The 22,778-nt window shown below is 47.6% G+C and overlaps 1 protein-coding gene across 6 annotated transcripts in view; it reads left to right on the top strand.

The window, feature by feature from the left end:
* Window positions 1–22,778, top strand: part of RBL2 (RB transcriptional corepressor like 2) — a 58,839-nt gene that overhangs the window by 10,983 nt on the left and 25,078 nt on the right. For 5 of the 6 annotated variants that reach the window (XR_006783359.1, XM_045818423.1, XM_045818425.1 and 2 more), the window contains exons 6-21: window positions 1,778–1,938; window positions 2,028–2,092; window positions 3,331–3,508; window positions 6,592–6,758; window positions 8,705–8,814; window positions 9,508–9,611; window positions 11,731–11,868; window positions 12,811–12,975; window positions 13,682–13,793; window positions 14,936–15,208; window positions 15,406–15,686; window positions 15,774–15,950; window positions 19,262–19,333; window positions 19,918–20,038; window positions 20,602–20,807; window positions 21,361–21,525. Coding sequence is in view for 5 of the 6 variants with exons in the window: in XM_045818423.1 (XP_045674379.1) it covers window positions 1,778–1,938; window positions 2,028–2,092; window positions 3,331–3,508; window positions 6,592–6,758; window positions 8,705–8,814; window positions 9,508–9,611; window positions 11,731–11,868; window positions 12,811–12,975; window positions 13,682–13,793; window positions 14,936–15,208; window positions 15,406–15,686; window positions 15,774–15,950; window positions 19,262–19,333; window positions 19,918–20,038; window positions 20,602–20,807; window positions 21,361–21,525 (2,495 nt within the window). In the remaining variant the exon portion in view is untranslated. The remainder of the gene's footprint in view (window positions 1–1,777; window positions 1,939–2,027; window positions 2,093–3,330; window positions 3,509–6,591; window positions 6,759–8,704; window positions 8,815–9,507; window positions 9,612–11,730; window positions 11,869–12,810; window positions 12,976–13,681; window positions 13,794–14,935; window positions 15,209–15,405; window positions 15,687–15,773; window positions 15,951–19,261; window positions 19,334–19,917; window positions 20,039–20,601; window positions 20,808–21,360; window positions 21,526–22,778) is intronic. The other variant, XM_045818427.1, reaches the window with a different exon arrangement.

Genomic DNA, 22,778 nt, shown 5'->3' with positions numbered 1-22,778 from the left:
GTCTCTTTCTCCCTCCCCCCATCTCTTTCATCCCCCCTTCCTCTCTCTCTACAATCAGTAAAAATTTTTTAAAATTTTAAAAAAGACCGAGTTAGGCAAGACTGTGATCTGGTGGTATGAGCACCGGCTCGTTGGTGGCATGGTGGCTCAGGCCCTCCAGCGTGTAGGCGGCGTTGTGTGGGCCTGCCAGAGCGATGGTGGAGGTTTGCAGCCGGACCTCCTGGTCTCCTGGCCTCCCTGGGGCCAACGCCATCTGTGCTGGCCTGCCCAGATGGGAAGACCATTGAGGCCCAGGCTGCTCATGGGACAGTCACCTGCCACTGTCAGGAGTGCCAGGAGGGCCAGCCTGCCAGCACCGACCCCATCATCAGTATCCTTGCCCTGACATGTGGCCGGGAACGCCAGGGGAGGCTGGACAGGAACCAGGACCTCGTTAGATTTTCCCAGGTTCTGGAGGAGATGTGCATTTAGGCAGCGGGGGTGGAGCCATGGCCAAGGACCTGGCGGGCCGCATCCATGATCTCAGCCACGCGCAGCCGAACCAGCACGTCCCGAGCACCTCGGGCTCCCTGGGGGCCATCTAGAGCAACCTGGGGAAGCCCGGGGCCAGCAGCAGCGAGGCGGGGAGCGTTGCCCGGCCACCGTGGGGGGCGCCTGTCCCGCGACACGCGGTGGAGGGTGAGCCTCACAGACCTCAGTAGGCTTTTCGAGGGGACATTTTTTACCAGCAGATATTTTGAAAAGTGTCCGCGCCTCTCCTGTCATGGTGCCGTGAGGGAGGGGCACCGTGTGCTCACCTCCGCCAGTCAGTGTGCTTGCACAACGTAATTTACGTCCCCCTTGGAACACGCGGTGCCGTGTGTAGCTACGGAAGTCCCTGCACACACAAAAAAGCTGCATGGGAATAACTGGTTTGGCAATGCACTTAGCAGGCTTTAAGGTATGCCGTTTCTATGGGTGATAAACAGGAAGAGACCAAATCGCTATTTACAAAACAAACTAAAAAGCACTTACATAAATAGAAGCATTTATTTATGTAAGAAGTATTTGTACTATAACTAGTGTATAATGGTGCTGCCATCTGAATACTGCCGTGGTAGGGTTGTGAGCAGTGGTCGGTTTGGGGGTGGTTCCATCATGTACAGTTTCAGCTTGTCTGACTCGCAAAGTGGGTTTTTGAAGTTAGTGGAGTAGTTACTTAAATTGCTCCTGGTTTAGTAAATTTATTGTTCTTTGTATTCTGTCTTTTCTCCCATAGCCTTTCTAACTCCATTTTGTATTTCCATATAGCTGCTTTCCTTCATTTTCCCTCTTTTGTTTTTTCCCCCTCCGAGACTAGGCCAAGATTAGCTGTAAGTTCATATGGTGAACACATATAATTCAGTGAAAGTACATAAACAGGTTGTGTACTTTGGATAGTAATTTTTTAAGTGGTGTTTTTTAGTTGAACATGCGGTTCACTTGCAAAGTTATATATTTGTAGGTTTTAGATCTTATAGCACAATACTGAAATTACCTTTTAGTTTTTTAACCATCTCTAGATACATGATTGAAAAGCTTAATCTTTTGAGTAGTAGTACCCTTTACTTCTAGTTGCTATTTTTGAGGTATATTTGGAGTGAAATTCGGCCCTTCTACACTATTTGCTATATACACATTATCTATGCATGTGATAAGTCATGCTGATTGGACTCCGCACTTTCATATTTTAGTTCATTACAGTTTGGTCTGGTGAATGCTACCTGATCCCTCTGTTCTGTGACTCTGTGCATCACAGGCCTGTCTGAAGACTTCCACGCCAAAGACTTTAAACCTTCCTCTGACCCGCCGTGTGTCATCGAGAAGCTCTGTTCCTTACACGACGGCCTAGTTTTGGAAGCGAAAGGAATCAAGGAGCATTTCTGGAAACCCTATATAAGGAAGCTTTGCGAAAAAAAGGTTTGTAATTGATGAAGAATAATGTGAACATATTTTCTGGGGGAAAGATTTGAATACGATGACTTAAGGATCTTTTCTTTCATCCATAGCTGCTTAAAGGAAAAGAAGAAAATCTTACTGGGTTTTTAGAGCCTACGAACTTTGGAGAGAACTTGTGAGTACTTTTGTGGAAAAAAAAAAACTATCTTAATATTTAATTGTGTGCTTAGGAAAACCTCAGGGTTTAGTGTTTTTGTAGTTTGTACCTTGGACATTAAGAATGTACTTTGTGGGAGATACAAGGAGCAATAAAAATTTCTATCAACTATTACTCTAAGATCATTTTTAAATTATTCATTAAAAATTGTATTGAGCCCTGCCTGGTGCGGCTCAGTGGATTGGAGCGTCGTTCCACAAACCCAAGAGGTCACAGGCGTGCTTCTCAGTCAGGGCGCATGCCCAGGTTCCAGGTTCGTTCCCCGGTAGGGGGCAGACGAGAGGCAACCTGTCCGTGTTTCTCTTTCTCACTGCAGCTTCTGTCTGTCTCCCTCCCTTCCCTCTCTAAAATCCATAAGCATGTCCTCGGGTGAGGATTAAAAAAAAGGTGTGCCGCTGTTCTTGAAAGCTTTAGTAGTTAAGCTTTTGGATCATCATTTTTGCAATAAAGAAATGCTTGTGGAGCTGTGCAGGTGGAAAATGACGTGGGAGAAGGGAGGCCTTCAAAGCCGCCTGGCGCGCGGCGCAGAGAACCACGCTTCCCGCCGGAAGCTGCGCTTCCCCAGGGGGCGTGACTCCCCAGGGGGCGTGACTCCCCAGGGGGCGTGACTCCCCAGGGGGCGTGACTCCCCAGGGGGCGTGACTCCCCAGGGGGCGTGACTCCCCAGGGGGCGTGACTCCCCAGGGGGCGTGACTCCCCAGGGGGCGTGACTCCCCAGGGGGCGTGACGCGGTGCCCCGCCCAGGCCCCCGTCTGCAGGGTGTGCTTCTGGGCGAGGGGGGCGCCCAGTGCGGCTGCTCCTCGGAGTTCACGCTCAACAGTGATCCCGCTAACGTCGAACTTGCACTAAATTAATAGAACTTGTAGGAAATAAAAATATGAAAGGATTAAGCGGATCGCCCCGGTTGGTGTAGCTCGGGTGGCTGGGCGTCACCCCGCAGAGGGGAAGGTCACTGCTTCGATTCCCAGCCCGGGCGCATGCCTGGCCGGCGGGTTTGGTTTCTGGTCTCTGGTCCGGGCCTGTGTGAGACGACCAGCCGATGTCTCTCTCTCAAACTGGTGTTCCTAGCCCTCTCTTCCTCCCTCCTTTTCCCCAAAAATAAAAAAATTAAAAAAAAAAAGGTCAAGTGGGCTACACCATGAACTGAAATGCCAGTCCTGAGTGTATGTTTTGCCTTTTCTTCCCGCGTCCTGTAGCAAAGCCATCAACAAGGCCTATGAGGAGTACGTCTTATCCGTTGGGAACTTAGATGAAAGGATATTTCTTGGGGAGGATGCCGAAGAGGAGATCGGGACGCTCTGCAGGTGTCTGAGTGGAGCCGAGGCCGCCGAGAGGGCGCAGGTGAAGAGCATCCTGCAGCAGCACTACGACAAGGTGGGGTGGGCCGGGCCGGGCTGGGGCGGCTGGGCCGGGCCGGGGTGGGGTGGCCGGGCCGGGCCTGTGGGGGCGCCGCCGCCGAGGTCCCGGCGTGTGTGTGTGCGGCGGTTGTGCGCGGGTCTTACCCGTTTCCGTTGTGAAAAAGAAAATCCCCCTTCAGTGAGAAAGTTCTTCTCAATTTTTGTGTGCTGATTTAATTACTGTCGACATTAACTTTCAAAGTTTTTGGCTAGATCTGAGAGAAAAGAGAATTTCATGCAAATTTAAGTGAACATTTCATGCTGATGATTGTTGGTTTGGAAACATGGGGCAGGAATTCACAAAGAGCCTTTACACGTTGGGAGAAGTGGGCGTTTAGAAGATGTTGGTTGGCCTGAGCAGATGCCTTTGTGTAAGAGAGTGGAGAAGCTGAGACTCCATGGGCCTGGAGATCCTGGTAAACCGAGGTTTGGGACCACGTGGCGCTGGTTCATGCAGACACTCAGGGTGGCGAAGGCTGAGAGTGTCCCTTCTGGTGCTCGGTCTCACGGAAAACATGCAGCTTCTGACCAGGGCCGCCAGAGGCAGTGTGGGTAATTCTGCGGGGTAACTCACCTGTGAGGTCAGGCTCCAGACTGGTTTGGTTATTCGTTCAACAAATATTCTTGACGTACTCCGTGTGCCGGCCAGATTGTGTTCTGCACCCTGGGGATGCTGAGGAGCAGAACAGCCAACAATGCCCTATTTTGTATTGTAGTGCGGGGAGGTGGACGGTGCATGACCAACAAGATAAATAAATACACGGTGTATCAGGTGGATGCTATTTATGAGGAAAAACAGAGAAACAGCACGAAGTACTGCAGAGAAGGGAGAATGCGTGGGCCTCGGGCGGCGCTAGGTAGGGTGGCGGGGAACGATGCCTTCGTGGAGGCAGAGTGAGTGAACAGACCTGGAGCAAGGGGGCGAGTCCGTGAAGAACTGCAAACCGTGTCTGGAGCCAGGAGTGCGGCGGGCGCCACGGCGCCCGGTGGGGACACGATGGGCGTGCCGGAGGGGTGGGCACGGAGCGGCTGCCGTAACTGGCTGCTGTGTGGGCTGATGGCCAGCGCCCTCCGCACCCCTCAGACTTCCTCTCCCTCTTACTCTGAGCATTTGTCACCGTGTGGTGGCTGGCAGGCAGGCAGAAAGAAAAGAATTGTCTGACAGTGGGGGGAGAGAGAGATGGAGGTAACTGTTTAGTTGTCTCCCTGCATGAGAATGTAAGCTTCACGGGGACTATGACCAGAACTGTATTCAGTGCTTGGCAGGTAGGCGTTCCATGAACACTTACTGTTAGCAGTTCTTGAGGGGGAAGGGCAAGTCTGGGGGAAGAAATCGAGAGTTAGGGTTAAGAGCATCTTAAGTTTGGGATGTCTTTTAGGCATCTTAGTGGAGAAGTTGAGTAGGCACTTTAGATGTGCAGGAATGAAGTTCTCTACAGAGGGGAGGGCCGTGTGTGTGTGTGTGTGTGTGTCCTGGGGCCATCGGACATGGTGGGACCTTGAGGACTGTGGTCCTTGTACCTCGTTTCCTTGGTGGAAGCACTGCCACCTGTAGGCCGGGCGGTGAAGTGCTGCTGGCTGCTGTTGCTTCTGGAAACGCCCTCCCAGCAAGGCCTTGGCTCCAGGGCAGGGAGGAAGCTGGCGGCGAGAAGAGTGGTCTGAGGCAGGGGGCAACCTCCTGAATGTAGTTACTCTCCCCAGATCATCTTACTGACCGAGAAAATGTGTAGAATTAATTTCTTTGAAACAAAGTGGAGGTCTTGACTCTACTGTTTAAGTGACAGAAAAAGCACACGGTGATCCCTCACCTATCGCGGGAGTCACGTTCCAGAGACCCCCGCGATAGGTGGAAACCCTCGAAGTGGCGGCGTTATGTTTATTATTTGTATATATTTTAAGGCGTTACAGACCCTTCCCACACGCCTGTAAACCTTTCCCACCCTCTCATTAACCTTTCCCACGCTCTCATAAACACTTCATATGCTCTTAAACACTGCCTTCACTCTCAAACCTGCGTAATTTTCACCACATAGAAAATTCTGCACTCACCAGTGAGGTGTACAGTCGTCCCTCGCTGTATTGCGGTTCACTTAATTGTGGCCTCAACTGTACCGCGGGCTTTTTAAAACAATAAGTGAACTTACAGTAAGTGAACCTCGGTATGGCGAGGGACGCCTGTGTTGACTGACTTTTGTATGGCTAACTTCTGTGCTTTTCTGTATTTCAGACTTGAATGGTGCCGTTGCCAGACGAAATCTTTGCTAGGTGTTTTTACAGCTGTCTCTAGAATAAAAACATTTAATCCATTGGGAAATGTGCTTTATCTTAAATAGTAAAAACACTCTTAAGCTATCTTAACCTTTAAGAGTTTGCTGGAAAAATTAGACAAGATATTTTATTAACGTATATAGTCATGCCTAAATGTGACATGAAGTCATGTATTTTTCATGCTTATATCCCAGAATGTTGACGTAAACCCACACGTGGAGGGCAGGCGCTGCGGCAGAGGTTAGGGACTGCGGGTGACGGGGGGTCGGGACGGCCCCCTGCGTGCGGCCGGGCCCTGCGCCCAGCAGTGTGTGTGTTCTGCCCTGTCTGTGGCGCCGGTCTGATCACCTACATGGACTGTCGTTAGATCACGGGTTTCATTTGGGCCAGGTTCATTTTAGGCTTTTTGTTGTTGTTGTTGGTCTTCAGGTATGTACAAAAATAATAGATGCTAGCTGTTTCTTAAAGATATTCTTAATTTTTCAATGCTTATTTTTGCCTTCATGCTGAAGTGTTAAGGGAGGGAGTGGAGGGAAATGCTCCTTACCGTAACGACTCGACCTGGAAGAGGCGGACGTTCAGTTAGCTCCAACACAGACTGCCCTTCCACGCGTCTTCACGGGAGAGCGGGCCTCTTCGTGGCGTCGTGTTTCCCTTCCAAGAAGGGCGATATTTGAAACACTGAGACTTGTTAGTAGTATACACATAGAGTCTGATCGCCTTCGATTCCCAATTGTGAAGGGATTGAAAGTCTTTCTGACCTAAAACAGTGTTCTTTCCTCCCCCGCGCAGGCCAAAGCTCTTAGACTCTCCGCGCCCCTCGCCGGCGGGCGGCACCCGAAGGACGGCAGCCCCTGCGCGGCCCCGGGCTCCACGGCCGCGCACAGCCTGGGCCGCCTCCACAACATGCTGGTGGGCCTGCGGAGCGTGCCCGGGGAGAAGCTGCAGCGGATCCTGCGGTGAGCCTCAGCCTCTCCCGCCTGCCAAGATTTAGCTGTGGCCTGCTCCCTCTTTTTTTGTTGTGGTCTTTCCCTGTTAGTGCCGTCGTTTACTCGTTAATGGTTTTGTGTCCGCTGAGTGCCGGACGGTAGTCAGTCCGCAGATGACATAGCTATACGGGGTGTGTGACCAGAAGGCGATCGTTTTCTCTCGGCGTCCTAGTCTGTTCGGGCTGCTGTGACAGACTAGCGGAGACGGGGCGGCTTCCAAACCACAGAAATGAATTTCTCGCAGCTCAGGAAGCTGCAAGCTCAAGTTCAGGGTGTCAGCAGATTCAGTGTCTGGTGAGGACCACCTCCTTGCGGCCTTTTTTCTGTGTCCTCACATGGCTGAAGGGGACCAGGAGTCTCTCCAGCGCGTCGTTTGTGAGGGCACCACCTCCACTCGGGGGCCTGCACTCTCGCAGCCTGGTCAGTTCCCAGATGCTGCAGCCCCATCCCGCCGGGGGTCGGGTGTCTACATGAACTTGGCCACTGGGGAGACGAGCCTGCAGCCCACAGCACTCAGGCGTTCTGAGCAGAGCGCAGGAGCCAGTAACTCCCAGCACCGGGCACCGGAGAGAGAGGCACCAGACTGTCTGTCACCAAGTGTTCCGTCCTGACGTTTCAGGGAGGGGGGCCAGTACGACGGTAGTTGTCAAGGGCGTTTACAGAGAGGACTGTGCCTGAGCAGATTTCTGGAGGGTGGGTCGTGTTTCAAAAGATGGACAGTTATATTCATAACCCATTTAAAACCACTGTAACTTTTGTAAACGCTGTAAAACACCCTTATCCTGAAAAGGGCCTTAGTCCTCACAGTGTGACTTGATGACACGGTCCCCATGGGAACCCACTTGATCTCAGGCGACAATGGCGTGTGGAGGCCCTGTCTACACGTGTTCGTGACGCCCCGCTCACGGGTGGGCCCGTTGCATACGGAGGCTGACCGACCACCCCACGGGCTGTGTCTGTATGGCCTTTTCCTAAGTCATGTTTTTAAAATGGGCCTTGTTTACTTAGAACACAGAAGCCCTTTATGAATACATTTTAGAAGCCCGATATAGTCTCTGTATCTTGCAAATCTTTTTACCATCTCTAACCAGATGTAGCAGCTTCTTTAACTTTAAATGCCATTAGTGATATTTAAATATCAGTAGATACTAGGAAAAACCAAAAGGTCCTATTTTTGTAAAAAAGCACCTGTGTAAGTTAATAAATAAAATTGTGCTTTTATATGATATTCAATAGCTATCTCCAGCAGGATTATAACTGATTTTTAATTTCTTTGTAATTTCCTAAACTCACTACATTTTTGCACTGAATATGTATGTTTATGATCAAGATAAACATAGTTGTTACAAAAGTCCACGTGGTGGTAATCTGTGTAATACTTCTGCATTGAACATAATTGCTTTTCAAGTTAAAAAAAAAAAAAAAACACTACCACCACCAGACAAAAAAACCCAATGAAATAAATCTGGTTTTGCAGGAAAGGATGTAGAATACCAGTGATGGTCTATATGAGTCTCTAGTATAGATCATATACCCACCCCTCCATCCTACTTTCTCCCAGAGTTTCAGTGGGAGTTGTGCTGCCCCTGGGAGACAGTGGGGAGAGGTTTTGTCCTAGGTGATTGCAGATGCGTAGGGTCGGGGGCCGGTCCTGGCACCAGGTGGGCACTGGTTAGGGCTGCTCAACTCGCTGCGGTAAAAGGTGTGACGTTACACAAGAAACTTTGCTCACTGAGAGGGGAGATCCCAGCACCTCAGCTGAGATGGTACGGGGCCCCCTGGATCAACCTGCAGGGTGTGTGGTTTGTGTCGTTGTGTTTTATATTTACAGGTTAGTAAAAACACAGAGTCGTAAACAGCTTATCACTTCATAACTTGGCAAGACCTTTAAATTAGATCATTTCTTATTTTTCTAGGACATGTTCTAGGGATCCAACCCAGGCTATTGCCAACAGACTGAGAGAAATGTCTGAAACGTATTCTCAGCATTCCCAGCCAGATGAGGATTCCAGTAACGCTGCCAAAGGTGAAGCCTGACACTGTCTCCGTTGTTCTCCTCTTGAGGGTTCACTGCCCGAGTCCTTCCCTGGTAACTGGGTCGGAAACACGAAGGAAAGATCTATGCTTTTAGATTGAGGGCTAGAATATGGCTAATTGTTTTTGTCAGCCAAGTGGTTTCTGTGTCCTTCACAATGAGAGAAATATTAGACTGATACCTTTATTGTGTTGATCTGGTACTTTTTTGGTTTGGAAAATCTTAGTTTTCATTTGTAGACCGGATATGAAATAGAGAGGTATAGTGATTCTTCCGAGTATTAAATTAAGAACGGGAACAGAGGACAGCTGTTGTCACGCTCAGATCTGCGCTAGGGGCCGTTTGACGGTACCGGCTAAAACCACGAGTACGAGTGGGCGGTGAACCTCCTGGCCTGGAGCGCCTCTGTTCAAACATACCCTCCCCCCAAATGTGCATCTTAATGGAATGATATTATAGTTTTTTGTGTGAAAATTTAATTTCACAGTTTTAGAAAAATAGAGCTTATTGTGAAAAAAGTAAAGAATTTCAGAGGCGACTGAAATGGCAGCAGTAGAAAGTGCATGCACTACGTTGTGTTGGTTTTAAATTTTATTTTGTGGATGAGGGGATGAGCTAAACCCTCGTTTTTCACACTATTTCTTTTCTTTGCATGTAATTATTGTTTTTTTATTATTCGTGCAGAAGTTGCCAGCAGACAGTTTCGTATTGCAGAGATGCTTTACTATAAAGTATTAGAAACTGTTATTGAGCAGGAACAAAAAAGACTGGGAGACATGGATTTATCTGTGAGTAAATAACCGACGTGTCGATCAGCACAGTGCCGTGTAGTTTTCTGTGGGCCCTGGCCACCAAAACAAAGCCCCAAACGAAACAGGCCTTTACTGAGGAAGGGCGATGATGCGTGGTTCTGAGGGAGGAGGACTGACTGGCGCCCGCGGAAGCCTGTGTCCCATGCTGTCACTGCCCGCCCCCGGCACGCAGAGCGCCACCACGGCAGGCCGGGTGTTCTAGCGCAGCGGCTCCCATGGGCTGCGGAGCGCTCGTCCAGGATTCAAACACTCAGGGTATTAAATAGCAGAGAGATTTTATTCAAAATGTAGCCTATGTAGCCTTACATTGAGTATTGACTATTTATTCTTTAGTTAGTATTGAATATTTGTAACAGATATTTAGGTAGGACTTTAACAAATATTCAGCCATTCCTCTTTGGCAAAGGTAATTATTTTTTCTAGATTTTACTAGTCGAGAAATGTAAATTGATTTTAAACAAGTGATATTTATTTTTAATTGGATCAAAGATTTATTTTTTTTAAAGATTTTATTTTTAGACAGGGAGGGAGGGAGAAAGGAGAGAAACATCATTCGGTTGCTCTTGCACGCCCCCTACTGGGGACCCGGCCTGCAGCCCAGGCCTGCGCCCTGACGGGAATTGAACCACTTGACCTTTCAGTCTTCAGGCTGGCTCTCGATCCACCGAGCCACACCGGCCAGGGCTCGAAAATATTTTTAATTAATTTTTTAAATAACATTCTAAAGAAAACTATAAAATTGACCAATAATTATTCTAATTCTTTGTACCTGTTTACGTGTGTGTGTGTGTGTGTGTGTGTATGGGGCTGTAGAAATTTAAAAAGCTATTTTATGACGAATTTTGTAACACATACAGAGGGATTATAAAACATAGCTTTAGTTTAGAAGTTGATAGTAAATGGATACCTGTATGCTCACCTAAGAAATTTATTTTAAAAAATTTTATTGTAGTAAAAGTTGCATAAAATTTACTGTCTTAAGCATTTTTAAGTGCAGAATTCACTAACACCATTCACAATGTTGTGCAACCCTCACCGCTCACTAACTGTCTTAAGGATTTTTTTCATCTCCCCAAACTGATGGTCTGTACCCATAAACAGTGACTCCCAATCTCTCCTCCCTGCAGCCCCTGGTAACCTTTGTTCTGCTTTTCTCTCTCTGTGAATTTACCTATTTTAGGTACATCATGTAATCACGTGACATTTGTTCTTTCGTGTCTGGCCCATTTCACTTAGCATGTTTTCAAGGTTCATCTATCTTATACCATGTATCAGAATTTTATTCCTTTTTAAGAATGAGTAATATATACCCACATACAACATATATGCACATGTTACATTCTGTTGATCCATTCCTCTGCTGATGTGCTTTTGAGTGTCCTCCACCTTCTGGCCATTGTGAACAACACTGTGAATGAGGCTATTACGGACACTGGCATACAAGTATCCACTTGAGTCTCTGCTTTCAGTTCTTTTGGGCACATGTTCTGGATCTTAGTCCCTTACCAGAAATATGATACGCAAATATTTTCAGTTCATTGATAGTATTTTCTGATACACAAAAGGTTTTAATTTTGATGAAATCTACCTATTTTTTGTTCTTATTGCCTATGGTTTTCGTGTCTACATAAATTTTTAATTCAAAAATAATAAATATGTACAATTTTGGAAAGTATATAAGGGGAAAACAGGGAAATGTGAAAATCATCTGTGATTGTGTTACCCCGAGTAAACGTGACTTTCGGTCCGCGACCATCTGGCCAGGTCACCTGCCGTCCTCCCAGCCGTCTCCGTACGCCAGTGGCCTTTCACTGCGAGCACTGTCGTGAGACGCCTTTCCACGTCCATCATCCTTCCTCAGGGCGCCTGAGTGTTGTGTGTGTTTTAGTCAGCGATGCGATCTCTTGTGTCAGCTGTATTGCATAATATGTGAGATCTTTGAAAGTTGCTAAAAAATGGACTGAATGCATCAAGTTAAGAAAACTTTTGTAAGAAAATGAGCACATACGTCTCATGAACCCAGAGAATAACTTGACTGGGTATGAAACGTTTTGTTCGAGTAGGCTAATGTTTCCAAATGTTAACTGTTTTACAGAACATTCTGGAACAAGATGCATTCCACAGATCACTCATGGCCTGCTGCCTAGAGGTCGTCACTTTTTCTTACAAGCCTCCTGGGAATTTTCCGTATATTACTGAAGTATTTGATGTGCCGTTTTATCACTTTTACAAGGTATTTTTAAAAATCTGATACTAAGTAGGAAATCATAGATGAGACTAACGCCTGTTGTCAGCCATCTAGTTCATTTTGATATTAAGTGCGTTTCTTCTCATTTTAATTACATGTTTAATAACCTCTGCTCTTCGGGGAGCAGAGAAAAAGTAGAGTCTTGAGAACTGTGTAAACTCTCCTACAAAGACCTATTCTCAGTGAAGCTTCACTTGATTCCTTTTATTTCATAGAGGCTTTGAGAATGCTTTCGTTTTATGAGCTCAGGGAGGTTTTTAAAAACTAGCCAACGTATCACTAGCTAATCTTGTCTCGCAATCTCTTTTTTTAGCTTTATGGAAGCTAAATAGTATTGAATGTGTCTTTCAGAAACAAAAATTCTCTTTCACATGAGGCACAGTGAAAGTTATGGCATTGATTGGGTAGTCGTTTCCTTAATTTAGTGTATGAATTTTTTTCGGATTCAGCAGTCAAAACATTTTTATAATGGCACATATTGAATGTTCACAGTTTTTTTAAAGATTTTTATTTACATATTTTTAGAGAGGGGAAGGGAGGGAGAAAGGGGGAGAGAGACATCGCAGTGGGAGAGAAACCCCGACCGGCTGCCTGCCCTGCGCACCCCGCCCAGGACCAAACCCGCAGCCCAGGTGTGTGGCCTAGCTGGGCGTCAGAAGGGTGACCTTTTGCTTCGCGGCACAATGCCCAACCAACCGAGGCACACCGGGCAGGGCTACAGTTTTTAAATATGAAATTTAAAGAGTTTATAAAGGAGAGGAAGAACAGCTGTTTCAAAATAGCACTATTCTTTAAAGTTGTAATTTTTTAATAAACTGTTGTACTTACATGTAAAAAAAATCAAATTTACCCATTTTTTATACTTAAACAGTTTTTGTAAAAAAAAATAGTAATCACGGTTAACCCAGGGCGTTTCTCGCTCCGCAGGTGATCGAGGTGTTCATCCGCGCGGAAGACGGCCTCTGCAGGGAGGTGGTGAAGCACCTCAACCGGATTGAGGAGCAGATCCTGGACCATCTGGCGTGGAAGGCCGAGTCGCCGCTCTGGGACAGGATCAGGGACAACGGCAACAAAGTTCCCACGTGCGAAGAGGTTCGTGAGCACGTCTTACCGTCTCTCTGCAGCGCAAGTCCGTCGGTGCCCAGTCTCTTCGGGACCCGAGTTCATGGGGACGGTTAGAGTCTTCCCTGGGCGGGGTGGGGGGGCAGCATCGGGGTTCACACGGTCCGGTCACCCCTGACTCCGCTCGGACAAGAGTCAGAAAGAACCTGTGATCGCCCCAAGTTTCCAGCGACAGAGGGAGACTCGGGTTCTGTCTCGATTTCTTAATCAGGTTCACGGATCTTAGAATGCTTGCTTTTCCAGTTCTCCAAGTCAGCAAGGAGTGTTGATTCACGTTTATTATCTACTTGCTAGGTTTTGAAATGTTTAAGCCTTCCAGAATTTACTTATTTACTTATTTAAGATTTTATTTATTTTTTAGAGAGGGAAAGGAGGGAGAAAGAGAGAGAGAGAAACATCAGTGTGCAGTTGCTGGGGGTCATGGCCTGCAACCCAGGCATGCACCCTGACTGGGAATCGAACCTGCGACACTTTAGTTCGCAGCCCGCGCTCAATCCACTGAGCCACACCAGCCAGGGCTGGAATTTATTTTAACTTTAGTGTGAAAGTGGAAAAGTCAGGCGATACGTGGAATAACTGATGAGCCAAGAAAGTTTTTTTGCCTTACATTATTATTGCACTCTTTGTTATGATGCTTTTTTGAATGCCGGCATTCCGTGTGAACGATTCCCTGCAGGTCATGCCGCCTCACAGCCTGGAGAGAGAGGAGCACGTCCGCGCTGCCAGCTCCCCTGCGAACCCCCGGAGGGGGGGTGACGGTCGGGCCGACGCGGGAGCGCTCGGGAGAAGTGAGTCCTATTTAAAACAGCAGGGCATGTCTTTGAAAGCCCAGTATCTGAGGGTATAAAGTCCATCTAAATCTGCAAGTGAAGTTCACAGGGCCTAGATAGAAGAACATGTCCCGTATGTTACAGTGCCATGTAATGCTTTTGAAGACTCTAAGAACACAGGGAAATGCATGGTATTACAAGTGTCTTTTTAAAAGGCATACTCTATATTATTGTTTCCTATTTTTAAAGGGTATGTTTTTATATTTTTAATTATTTTACCACAATTTAAACATATATTTACCAAAACCATTGAATTATTAGTTTTGAATGGGTGAAACGTATGAGAATTCTCTCTCAGTAAAGGTGTTTAAAAAAAGAAACAAAGCTTAATTCAATCTAAAACAAGTTATGTCCATTCTTTCTGGAAGACATTACTGAGTTTTAGTAATTTCCTTTTTTTTTTTTAATTTTACTTATTCCTAGAAGATAAGGGAGGGAGAGAAACATCAATGGTGCAGGAGATACATCGACTGGTTGCCTTTCACACGCCCCCAACTGGGGACTTGGCCCACAACCCAGGCACATGCCCTGACTGGGATTCGAACTGGCGACCTTTCAGTTTGCAGGCTGGCACTCAGTCCACTGAGTCACACCAGCCAGAGCGAGTTTTAGTAATTTTCTGTATGTGGACAAAGACAAAGGTTCATAAAACTGGGGGAATAAATGCTTGCAGATGGCACCACAGGAATATCAAGGCCATCAAGTCCCCTTCTCAAGTAGTGGGTTTCTGGTAAAGTCACATTTTACCCGGGTGTTAGGTAGAAACTGAAGACGGTTGGAAATAATCATGAAGAAATAGAATACGTCAAATTGCCCCCACCCCTCCAGACCCCGGAGCAGTGGAGGACAAAGCCAGGTTTGACTTAGCAGAGGGCAGAGCGAAGGAGGGAGCACAGTGAGGTCTCTCTTTACATTTCGCTCCTAATAGCGTGCACTGGAATCTTTACTACTTGACTGCAGCTATGATGTGACTCCTGTGATTTTTGTTTGTTCTTAAATTAGGAAGCATTTCACACACTCGGTAACGCACCCTAACAGCAGCTGGGTGGAGGGCAGCTCTGCCTCCCCGAGTTCAGTGGGTCAACTTTTCTCCGCCCTAGGCGTGGCGCCGGCAGGCGCGGGGTACGAGCGGCACGGCGGGCCCACGCTCAGCTCCACCAGGAGACGGCTGTTTGTGGACAACAACGACGGCCCCTCCGACCGAGGGACGCCGGCGCGCGCGGCTCCGCAGCCCCTGGTCAGCGCCGTCCCCGTGCAGAACGTGCCGGGGGAGGCTGTTCCTGTCACACCGGTTCCGGGGCAGACTTTGGTCACCATGGCAACAGCCACTGTCACGGCCAACAATGGACAAACTGTGACCATTCCTGTCCAAGGTGAGCAAGGCGGGGTTGGTTCATGAGTTTTTCTGTGGCATGCACTAGAAAGTTACCCAAGATTTGGCTGGAGCGAGGCTATGAAACAAGCGTTTAGCCAGGAAGGGTGTTGGGGGGACAGGAAAGGGGAAGCCCTGCCCGGAGAGCCCCGTACCGTCAGCGATCCCCTGTGCCGTTCTCTCCGTGACCAACTGCAGGCATCGCCAATGAAAACGGAGGGATAACGTTCTTCCCCGTCCAAGTCAACGTGGGGGGACAGGCCCAAGCCGTGACCGGCTCCATCCAGCCCCTCAGTGCTCAGGCCCTGGCTGGGAGCCTGAGCTCTCAGCAGGTGACAGGGGCAGCCGTGCAAGTCGCAGGGCAGGTGACCATTCAGCAGATGCCCCCAGGCGGACCGCAGCAGAAACAGGGGCCGGCTCCGACCAGCAGCAGCGGGAGGCCCCGGAAGACCAGCTCGTTATCACTCTTCCTGAGGAAGGTAAATGTCCCCGTACCTCTGCCAGGTCATGAGCTCGGGGACTGTGTCAGATAAACCAAGTTCAAAATGTATTTGTTTCTCCGCTAGGTGTACCACTTAGCAGGGGTCCGCCTTCGGGATCTCTGCCTTAAACTGGATATTCCAGACTCTCTGAGGATGAAAATCTGGACCTGCTTTGAATTCTCCATAGTGCAGTGTTCCAGACTCATGATGGACAGACATCTGGACCAGTTGTTGATGTGCGCCATTTACGTGATGGCCAAAGTGAGTACTCGGGGATAAAGAAAGAAGATGCCACCTCCTCACTCTCAGAGCATTTCTGACAGCCTTGCTGAGATAACAGGTCCCAGCCCGTGTAACTCGCTCATTCAGACGGACTCAGTAGACTTCAGGGCATTTGCAGTCTGTACAGCCATCACCGCAGTCGGTGTATTTTCCATTATATGACTGCATAGCATTATTATCCATTTTCCAGTTAATGAATTATTTCCACTTTTTGGCTATTCGTGAACATTTGTGCACAGGTTTTTGCACAGATGTTTCCATGGAAGTGTGGGTCTAGGGGTGGACTGCCAGGTCATAGGGTAGCTCTGAGTTGGCCACTGAGGAGCCAGCAGACTGTTAGTAGTCACTGCGCTGTATACACTCTCACCGGCTGCTCTGCGTTCTCATCGGCACGTTATTATCAGACTTTGCTTTTTAAATATTCAAGGTAGAATACATGTAACAGAGTAAGCCATTTTTAAATGAACAATTCACTGGTATTTTGCACGTTCAGTGTTACATATCCACCACCTCTATCTAGATTCAGGCACTTCCACCCCTGCAAAGTGAAACTCCTTACTGATTCAGTGACCTCCCTCCATTCTCGTCCTCCTTATTCCTGGCGACCTCCCTCCTGCCTTGTCTGTGCATCGGGTGGTTGTAGGTGCCTCACGGAAGAGGAATCGTGCAACATCGGTCCTCCTGGGACTAGTTTGTTAGTAGCATGTCCTCTAGATTCACGTATATGAATGAGTGGTGATTTTCTTTCAAGGCTGAATACTCCTTCACCGTGTGGATATATTTCATTTTGTTTATCCATTGATGGACACTTGGGATGTTTCTACTTTTTGGCTATTGTGACTCATGCTACTATGAACATGGGGATAAAAGTCTTCAAGTATCTTTTTGAGTTTTGGTGTCAGTTCTTTTGTGTATACACCCAGAAATGGAGTTGCTGGCTCCTACGTTATTTCTGGGTTTAATTTTTTGAGGACCGCCATTCTTTTTGTCACAGCAGTGCATGAGAATTCCAGTTTGTCTGCGTCTTGGCCAACTTGTTTTCCATTTTATTTTTAAAGATTATTATTTTTAGAGAAAGGTGGGGAGAAAGAGAGGGAGAGAAACATCAGTATGTGGTTGCCTCTCACAAGCCCCCTACTGGGGATCTGGCCCACAGCCCAGGCATGTGCCCTGGCTGGGAATTGGACCTGTGACCTTTTGGTTTGCAGGCCAGCGCCCCATCCACTGAGCCACGCCAGCCAGGGCACCGTATTTTTTTTATTTTAGCCATCTCAGTGGGAAATAACTGGTACCGTGCTGTGGTTTGGTTTCTATTTCTAATGACTAATGGTCCTGTCTTTTTTTGTATTTGTTGACTGTTTTCTGAGTTTCTGGGGCTGGCCATCCCAGTGGGTATGAAGAACTGTCTCACTGTGGTCTTTCCATTTCTCAGATGATGAATGATACGTGGAGTCTTTTTTCATTTGCTTACTGGTCATTTGGATGCCTTTGGAGAAATATGTGTAAATCCTTTGCCCATTCTTGAATTGGACTGTTTGCTTTTTGTTGTCAAATAGTAGGAGTTCTTATATATTCTGGATGCAACTGCCTTATGAGATACATGTGAGTTGCAAATATTTTCTCTCATTCTATGTTATCTTTTCACTTGACAGCATTATTTGATGCACTAAAATTTTTAATTTTGATGAAAACTTTTTTGCTGCTTGTGCTTTTGGTGTAATGTCTGAGAACACATGGACAGATCCAAGGTTATAAAGGGTTATCCTGGTTTTAAGAGTTTTGCTGCTTGATTTTCATTCATTAAACCAACCTTGCCTGCATTCCTGGTGTAAAGCTTTCTTGGTCATAGGATCATAATACATAGGGAAGGGTTCCTTCTCTATTTTGAAAGAGTTTGTGGAGGATTGGCATTAGTGCTTTAGATGTCTGTTGGAATTCAGCGGCCAAGGCTCAAGAGCCCACGTTTCTCTTCGTGGGCAGTTTATTGACAGAGGATTCTTTTTCTTGTTGTAAGTCCATTCACATTGTCTGCTGCTTCTAGAATCACTTTTGGTAGTTTGTGTCTTTCTAGGAATTTGTCTATTTCCTCGGGGCTAATTTGTTGGAGCACAGTTGTTCATAATATTCCCTTATAGTCTTTTTTTTTCTTTATCAGATTTTCTTAGTAATTTGAGTCTTCTCTCTTTGACATTTTATTATGAAATATCCCTCTTTAGTAACTTTTATTTTCTCTCAGCAGCTTTCATTGTGTATTGCTGCCAATGACAGTCACAGTGTAGCATGCTCTCCATCGGTTCTCCAATCCCTAGAATTTACTTATGACTGAAGCTCCTACCTTTTGACCATCTCCCCACTTCCCCGAACCCCTACATACACGTACATCTTCAGCTTCAGTTTTATACTAACTTAATTCCAGTGAGATGTTCAAGTGTTACTTCTAATAGCTGTTTCCTCTTCATCCTTTTGTGGTAGTATTATAATACATGTAGTATCTGCAGACGTCATCGGTTCAGCAATGCGCCGTCACTGTATATGATTTGACTTTGAAAGGAACTGAGGGAGTACAGCATGACAGTATAAATATTGATTTAAAGCTTCGTTATTTGAGCTTACCATTTCGGACTCTCGTCACTGGTTGCTGTGGCTGTGAGCTGTCGCGTGGAGGTGTCCCCTGGGTCCCGCCCTCTTGTTCGGGCGGTGTGTGGCGCAGTCCGTACTTCCAGGCGACAGGGTGACAGGTCCATCGATGCGTTCCACACGTACTGCTCCGTAGGCTGTGAGAGGCAAGGAGACGTTCTGTACTGCCTTCAGAGTTACAGAATTATCTCGACTGCTGTTTTGTTTTTCTGTATTTGAGTTACCATCTGGAGGAACTTTCTTTAGTATGTCCCTTTGCTGGAGACCGGGTTCCCCAGCCTTTGGGCACGTGGGATGCCCCCACTGCTTCTTGGCCGCCCTGGTTTCTGCTGAGACATCGTCTGTCATTTCACTGGGTCCCTAGTAAGTGAAACACCGTTCTGTTCCTCCAGTGAAGTTTCTGTGTTACTGTCTGCCTGGTCCCAGGTCCTGGCGCAGACGCGTGACTCCCTCTGGTGTCGCTGCACGTCAGTGGGTTTCAGTAGAATGTCTTCATCTATTGTGTGCCCCCGGGGCCGTTTGCAGAGACTCTGAGGGGCTGGTTTTAAATGTAGTTTTCACCAGTTTCACCGCGGAGCAAGTTGATAGTGTTCTCCAGAGTACGCTGCCGAGAGTCAGTTCCTCTCACAGAACGCTCCTCCTCTCTTTTCCAGGTCACCAAAGATGACAGGTCCTTCCAGAACATCATGCGCTGTTACAGGACGCAGCCACAGGCCCGGAGCCAGGTAGGACACTTCCTCTCGGGGCTGCAGATAAAGCTTCAAGTCCTCGACGGGTACAGAAAGTTAGCCAGAGCTGATCTGCAGCCTTCTCTCCGGGCTAACTGAGTGAGACTTTACTCTAAAGGAAGTCCTTAGTTTAAGTCCTGTTTTCTCCGAAAGGTAATGATATGAAGTGATTGACATCTAATTAGGAAGTTGTTTGGTTTCTTGGTCATCTTTCTGTCTGCTTTAGGAAACATAGCATATTTTCTCAAATTTTAAAACTGACTTTACCTCTAATGCTATTAAAGAGGTAGGTGTGTGAGATCTTTGTATCTGGCTTAGAGTGACTTCAGGGCATGGTTGGGTGCAACGACTTCTCTGCTGTACTGTGGGCGGTACTTGGAATTCAGGCCAGACAGCCCCAGGTATAAACCCTGAATCTGTTACTTGATACGTGACCTTGGCTGCATTTATTAACCTCCCCGGTGGAGGATAAATATTAGACATGGGGTCGTTGTGAGAATTAAATAACATGTCAAGGCCATACAGCCTAGGATGCACTCACTAAATACTGATTTCTGTCCCCTCGTCCTGCCTCCCTAAAGATCTACAGAAGTGTTCTGATCAGGGGGAAGAAGAGGAGGGACTCCGGCGGCAGCGACAGCAGGAGCCGTCAGGACTCTCCGACAGAACTGAAAGACAGGAGTGAGTGGGACCCTCAGGGAGGTGCGCACGATGAATCAGGGGCTTCTCTGATCTTTCAGGCCTAGACAACTGGGGATTACTAAATGAAATTACAAAGGAGACTATTTTATCGGCAAAGAATTTGCTGGAGTAATAAACAGAATTCTGAATTTAGTGGCGAAGTTGTCTGTCCTCCCATAGCTCTGTGGCAAACCGTGCAGAACACTTGTCCTCCTGGGGTTAGGGAAGGTTTCGGGCAGGAAGGCGGCTCGTCCGAGTCCGGCGTGTGGGCTGAAACCACGCCGTGGAAACACCACCCCTACCTGTTTCTTTGCACCATGGAACGCAGGGCTCGGGTCCCAGGAAACTCGCTGGAACCTGCTAGTGAACACTCTCGGTGTGCCCTTCCTCCCTCTGTGGCCTGGGCGTGACATATGTACTTCCTGTCGCGCCTGTGCTCTGCCCCCTCACGCGAAGAGGCGAGTGCCCATGTGCTGCCGCTGCACAAGCGAGCCAGTAGCCGTTGGTCCGCGCGCGGCCGACCTGGTCTCGGAAGCAGCCGCCCCGGCGGCCTTCCGCCTCACACCTCTGCCCTCCCGCTGCAGCCAGCAGAGACTCCAGCCCCGTCATGAGGTCCAGCAGCACGCTGCCCGTCCCGCAGCCCGGCAGCGCGCCGCCGACGCCTACCCGCCTCACGGGCGCCAACAGTGACGTGGAGGAGGAGGAGAGGGGGGACCTCATCCAGTTCTACAACCACATCTACGTGAAGGATATTAAGGCGTTTGCCGTGAAGTACTCAGAGGCAAACATAGTAAGTCTGAAGGGATCGTTCCCTTTTTTCCTTCACTTGAGAGGGATGGGGATCACTTCTCTCTGAGCCGCTCCGTCTGTAAGCTACTCTTACAAATAATCCTCTTGTTGAGTCTGACAAGTGATTTGACTACTACAGTCTGTCCTGCTGGGTAGCACCAGACAGGAACACGATGGTGGCTGGGTCCCCGCAGAGGCGAGGACAGTGCGAGCGAGGAGGCGTGGGTCCCGGCTGTCCCGCGCTCCGCAGCTGTGGTGCCCGTGCGGGTTCCCTGGCTCTGTGCGCCCTCTGTTCCTCCCACGTGAGACGGGCGTGGGGGCGGCCCCCAGCTCACCGGGTGGGTGTGAGGCTTGCACGACGCACTGGACTGCAAACGCCTGAGAGTGTGACTGGCACCAAGTGAGCACTTATGTGTTTGCTGTCGCTGTTCACCATTCAGCAAGCTAATGATTCATTGCATCTCTCACCTCTTACAAGAAAAATGACCATTTCACAAAATACCTGGCTAGAACTCCCATTCAGCTTTCTAAGAAACGCTGATTTTTTTCAACAGGCGGATGCGCCTCCGCTCTCGCCCTATCCGTTCCTAAGAACAAGCTCCCCTCGCCGGATCCAGCTGTCTCAGAACCATCCTGTCTACATTTCCCCACATAAAAATGAAACAACACTTTCTCCTCGAGAAAAGATTTTCTACTACTTCAGCAATAGTCCCGCAAAGGTGAGCCTGACCTACATTCTGGCTTTTACTAACTCCAGAGTGCTTAAGATTCTAGAAGCAGGATTGATGGGAAAGTGCCAGGGGGAAACGACCAGTTAGGTCCTGGCTGATGCAGCTCAGTGAATTGAGCACCGGCCTGTGAACTGAAAGGTTGCTGGTTCGATTCCCAGTCAGGGTATGTGCCTGGGTTGTGGGCCTGGTCCCCAGTTGGGGCCATGTGTGGGGGGCAACAGATCATGTTTCTGTCCTTTTCTCCCTCCCTTCCCTATTCTCTAAAACCAGATAAATATAAAACTAGATAAATAAAACTCTTAAAAAAAAAAAGTGACCACTTAAGTCCTAATGGAGCCAAACCAGGCATGTCCCTTGGCTGGGAATCGAACCTATGACCTTTTGGTGTATGGGAGGATACTCCAATTGACAGAGCTCCGGCCAGGGCAGGCCTGTGTTCTTAAAAGATGTTATATCGTGAAGGAAACTATAAAGACACATGACAGCCAAATGCAACGGATGCTACATAAATACTCAACTATATAGGGCATATTGGGGACAAGTGGAAAAATTTAACATGGACTTCAGTATTAGTAATTCTGCAATTTCTGTTAAGTTTCTTTGGTATTGATGATGGTACTGGGTTACGCAGGAGAAGATACTTGAAGTACTCAGAGGTGAACTGTTCCAATGTCAGTAACTCACTTTCAGATAGTTCAAGTAAAAGATTACAGAGAGAACAAATGACATAAATGTGATAACTCCAAATGGGTAATCAGTATACTATTTGTCCAACTTCTCTGTAAGCTTGAAATCTTTTAAAATAGAAGTTGGGAAAACAAGTAAAACAAAAAATCTGTTAGAAAATATAATGGGCCCTGGCTGGTGTTGCTCAGTGGAGTGAGTGTGGACCTGCAAACCAAAGGCTCACTGGTTCAGTTCCCAGTCAGGGCACATGCCTCGTTTGCAGGCCAGGTCCCCAGTAGGGGGCGCACAAGAGGCAACCACACACTGATGTTTCTCTCCCCCTCTCTTCCCCACCGTTTAAAAATACATAAAATCTTAAATATATATATTTATATATAATGGAAAAACTTTTCATGAAATAGCAGCAAAGTATCACATGCCTTATAATTTATCTTTGCAGAAAAATTATTTAACCTGAATTAGATTTTAAAAGACTGGAATAAAAGATATGTAACTAATATTTCTGAATAAGAAGATGAAATATTAAAAAATGGAATTTCTTCCAACTATTGCAT

The sequence above is a fragment of the Phyllostomus hastatus genome, unplaced genomic scaffold (assembly GCF_019186645.2).
Source record: "Phyllostomus hastatus isolate PE091 unplaced genomic scaffold, TTU_PhHast_1.1 phas_scaffold_345, whole genome shotgun sequence".
Taxonomy (NCBI): Eukaryota; Metazoa; Chordata; class Mammalia; order Chiroptera; family Phyllostomidae; genus Phyllostomus; species Phyllostomus hastatus.
The sequence above is the reverse complement of the archived record's forward strand: the minus strand, read 5'-3'. Positions and strand labels throughout refer to the sequence as shown.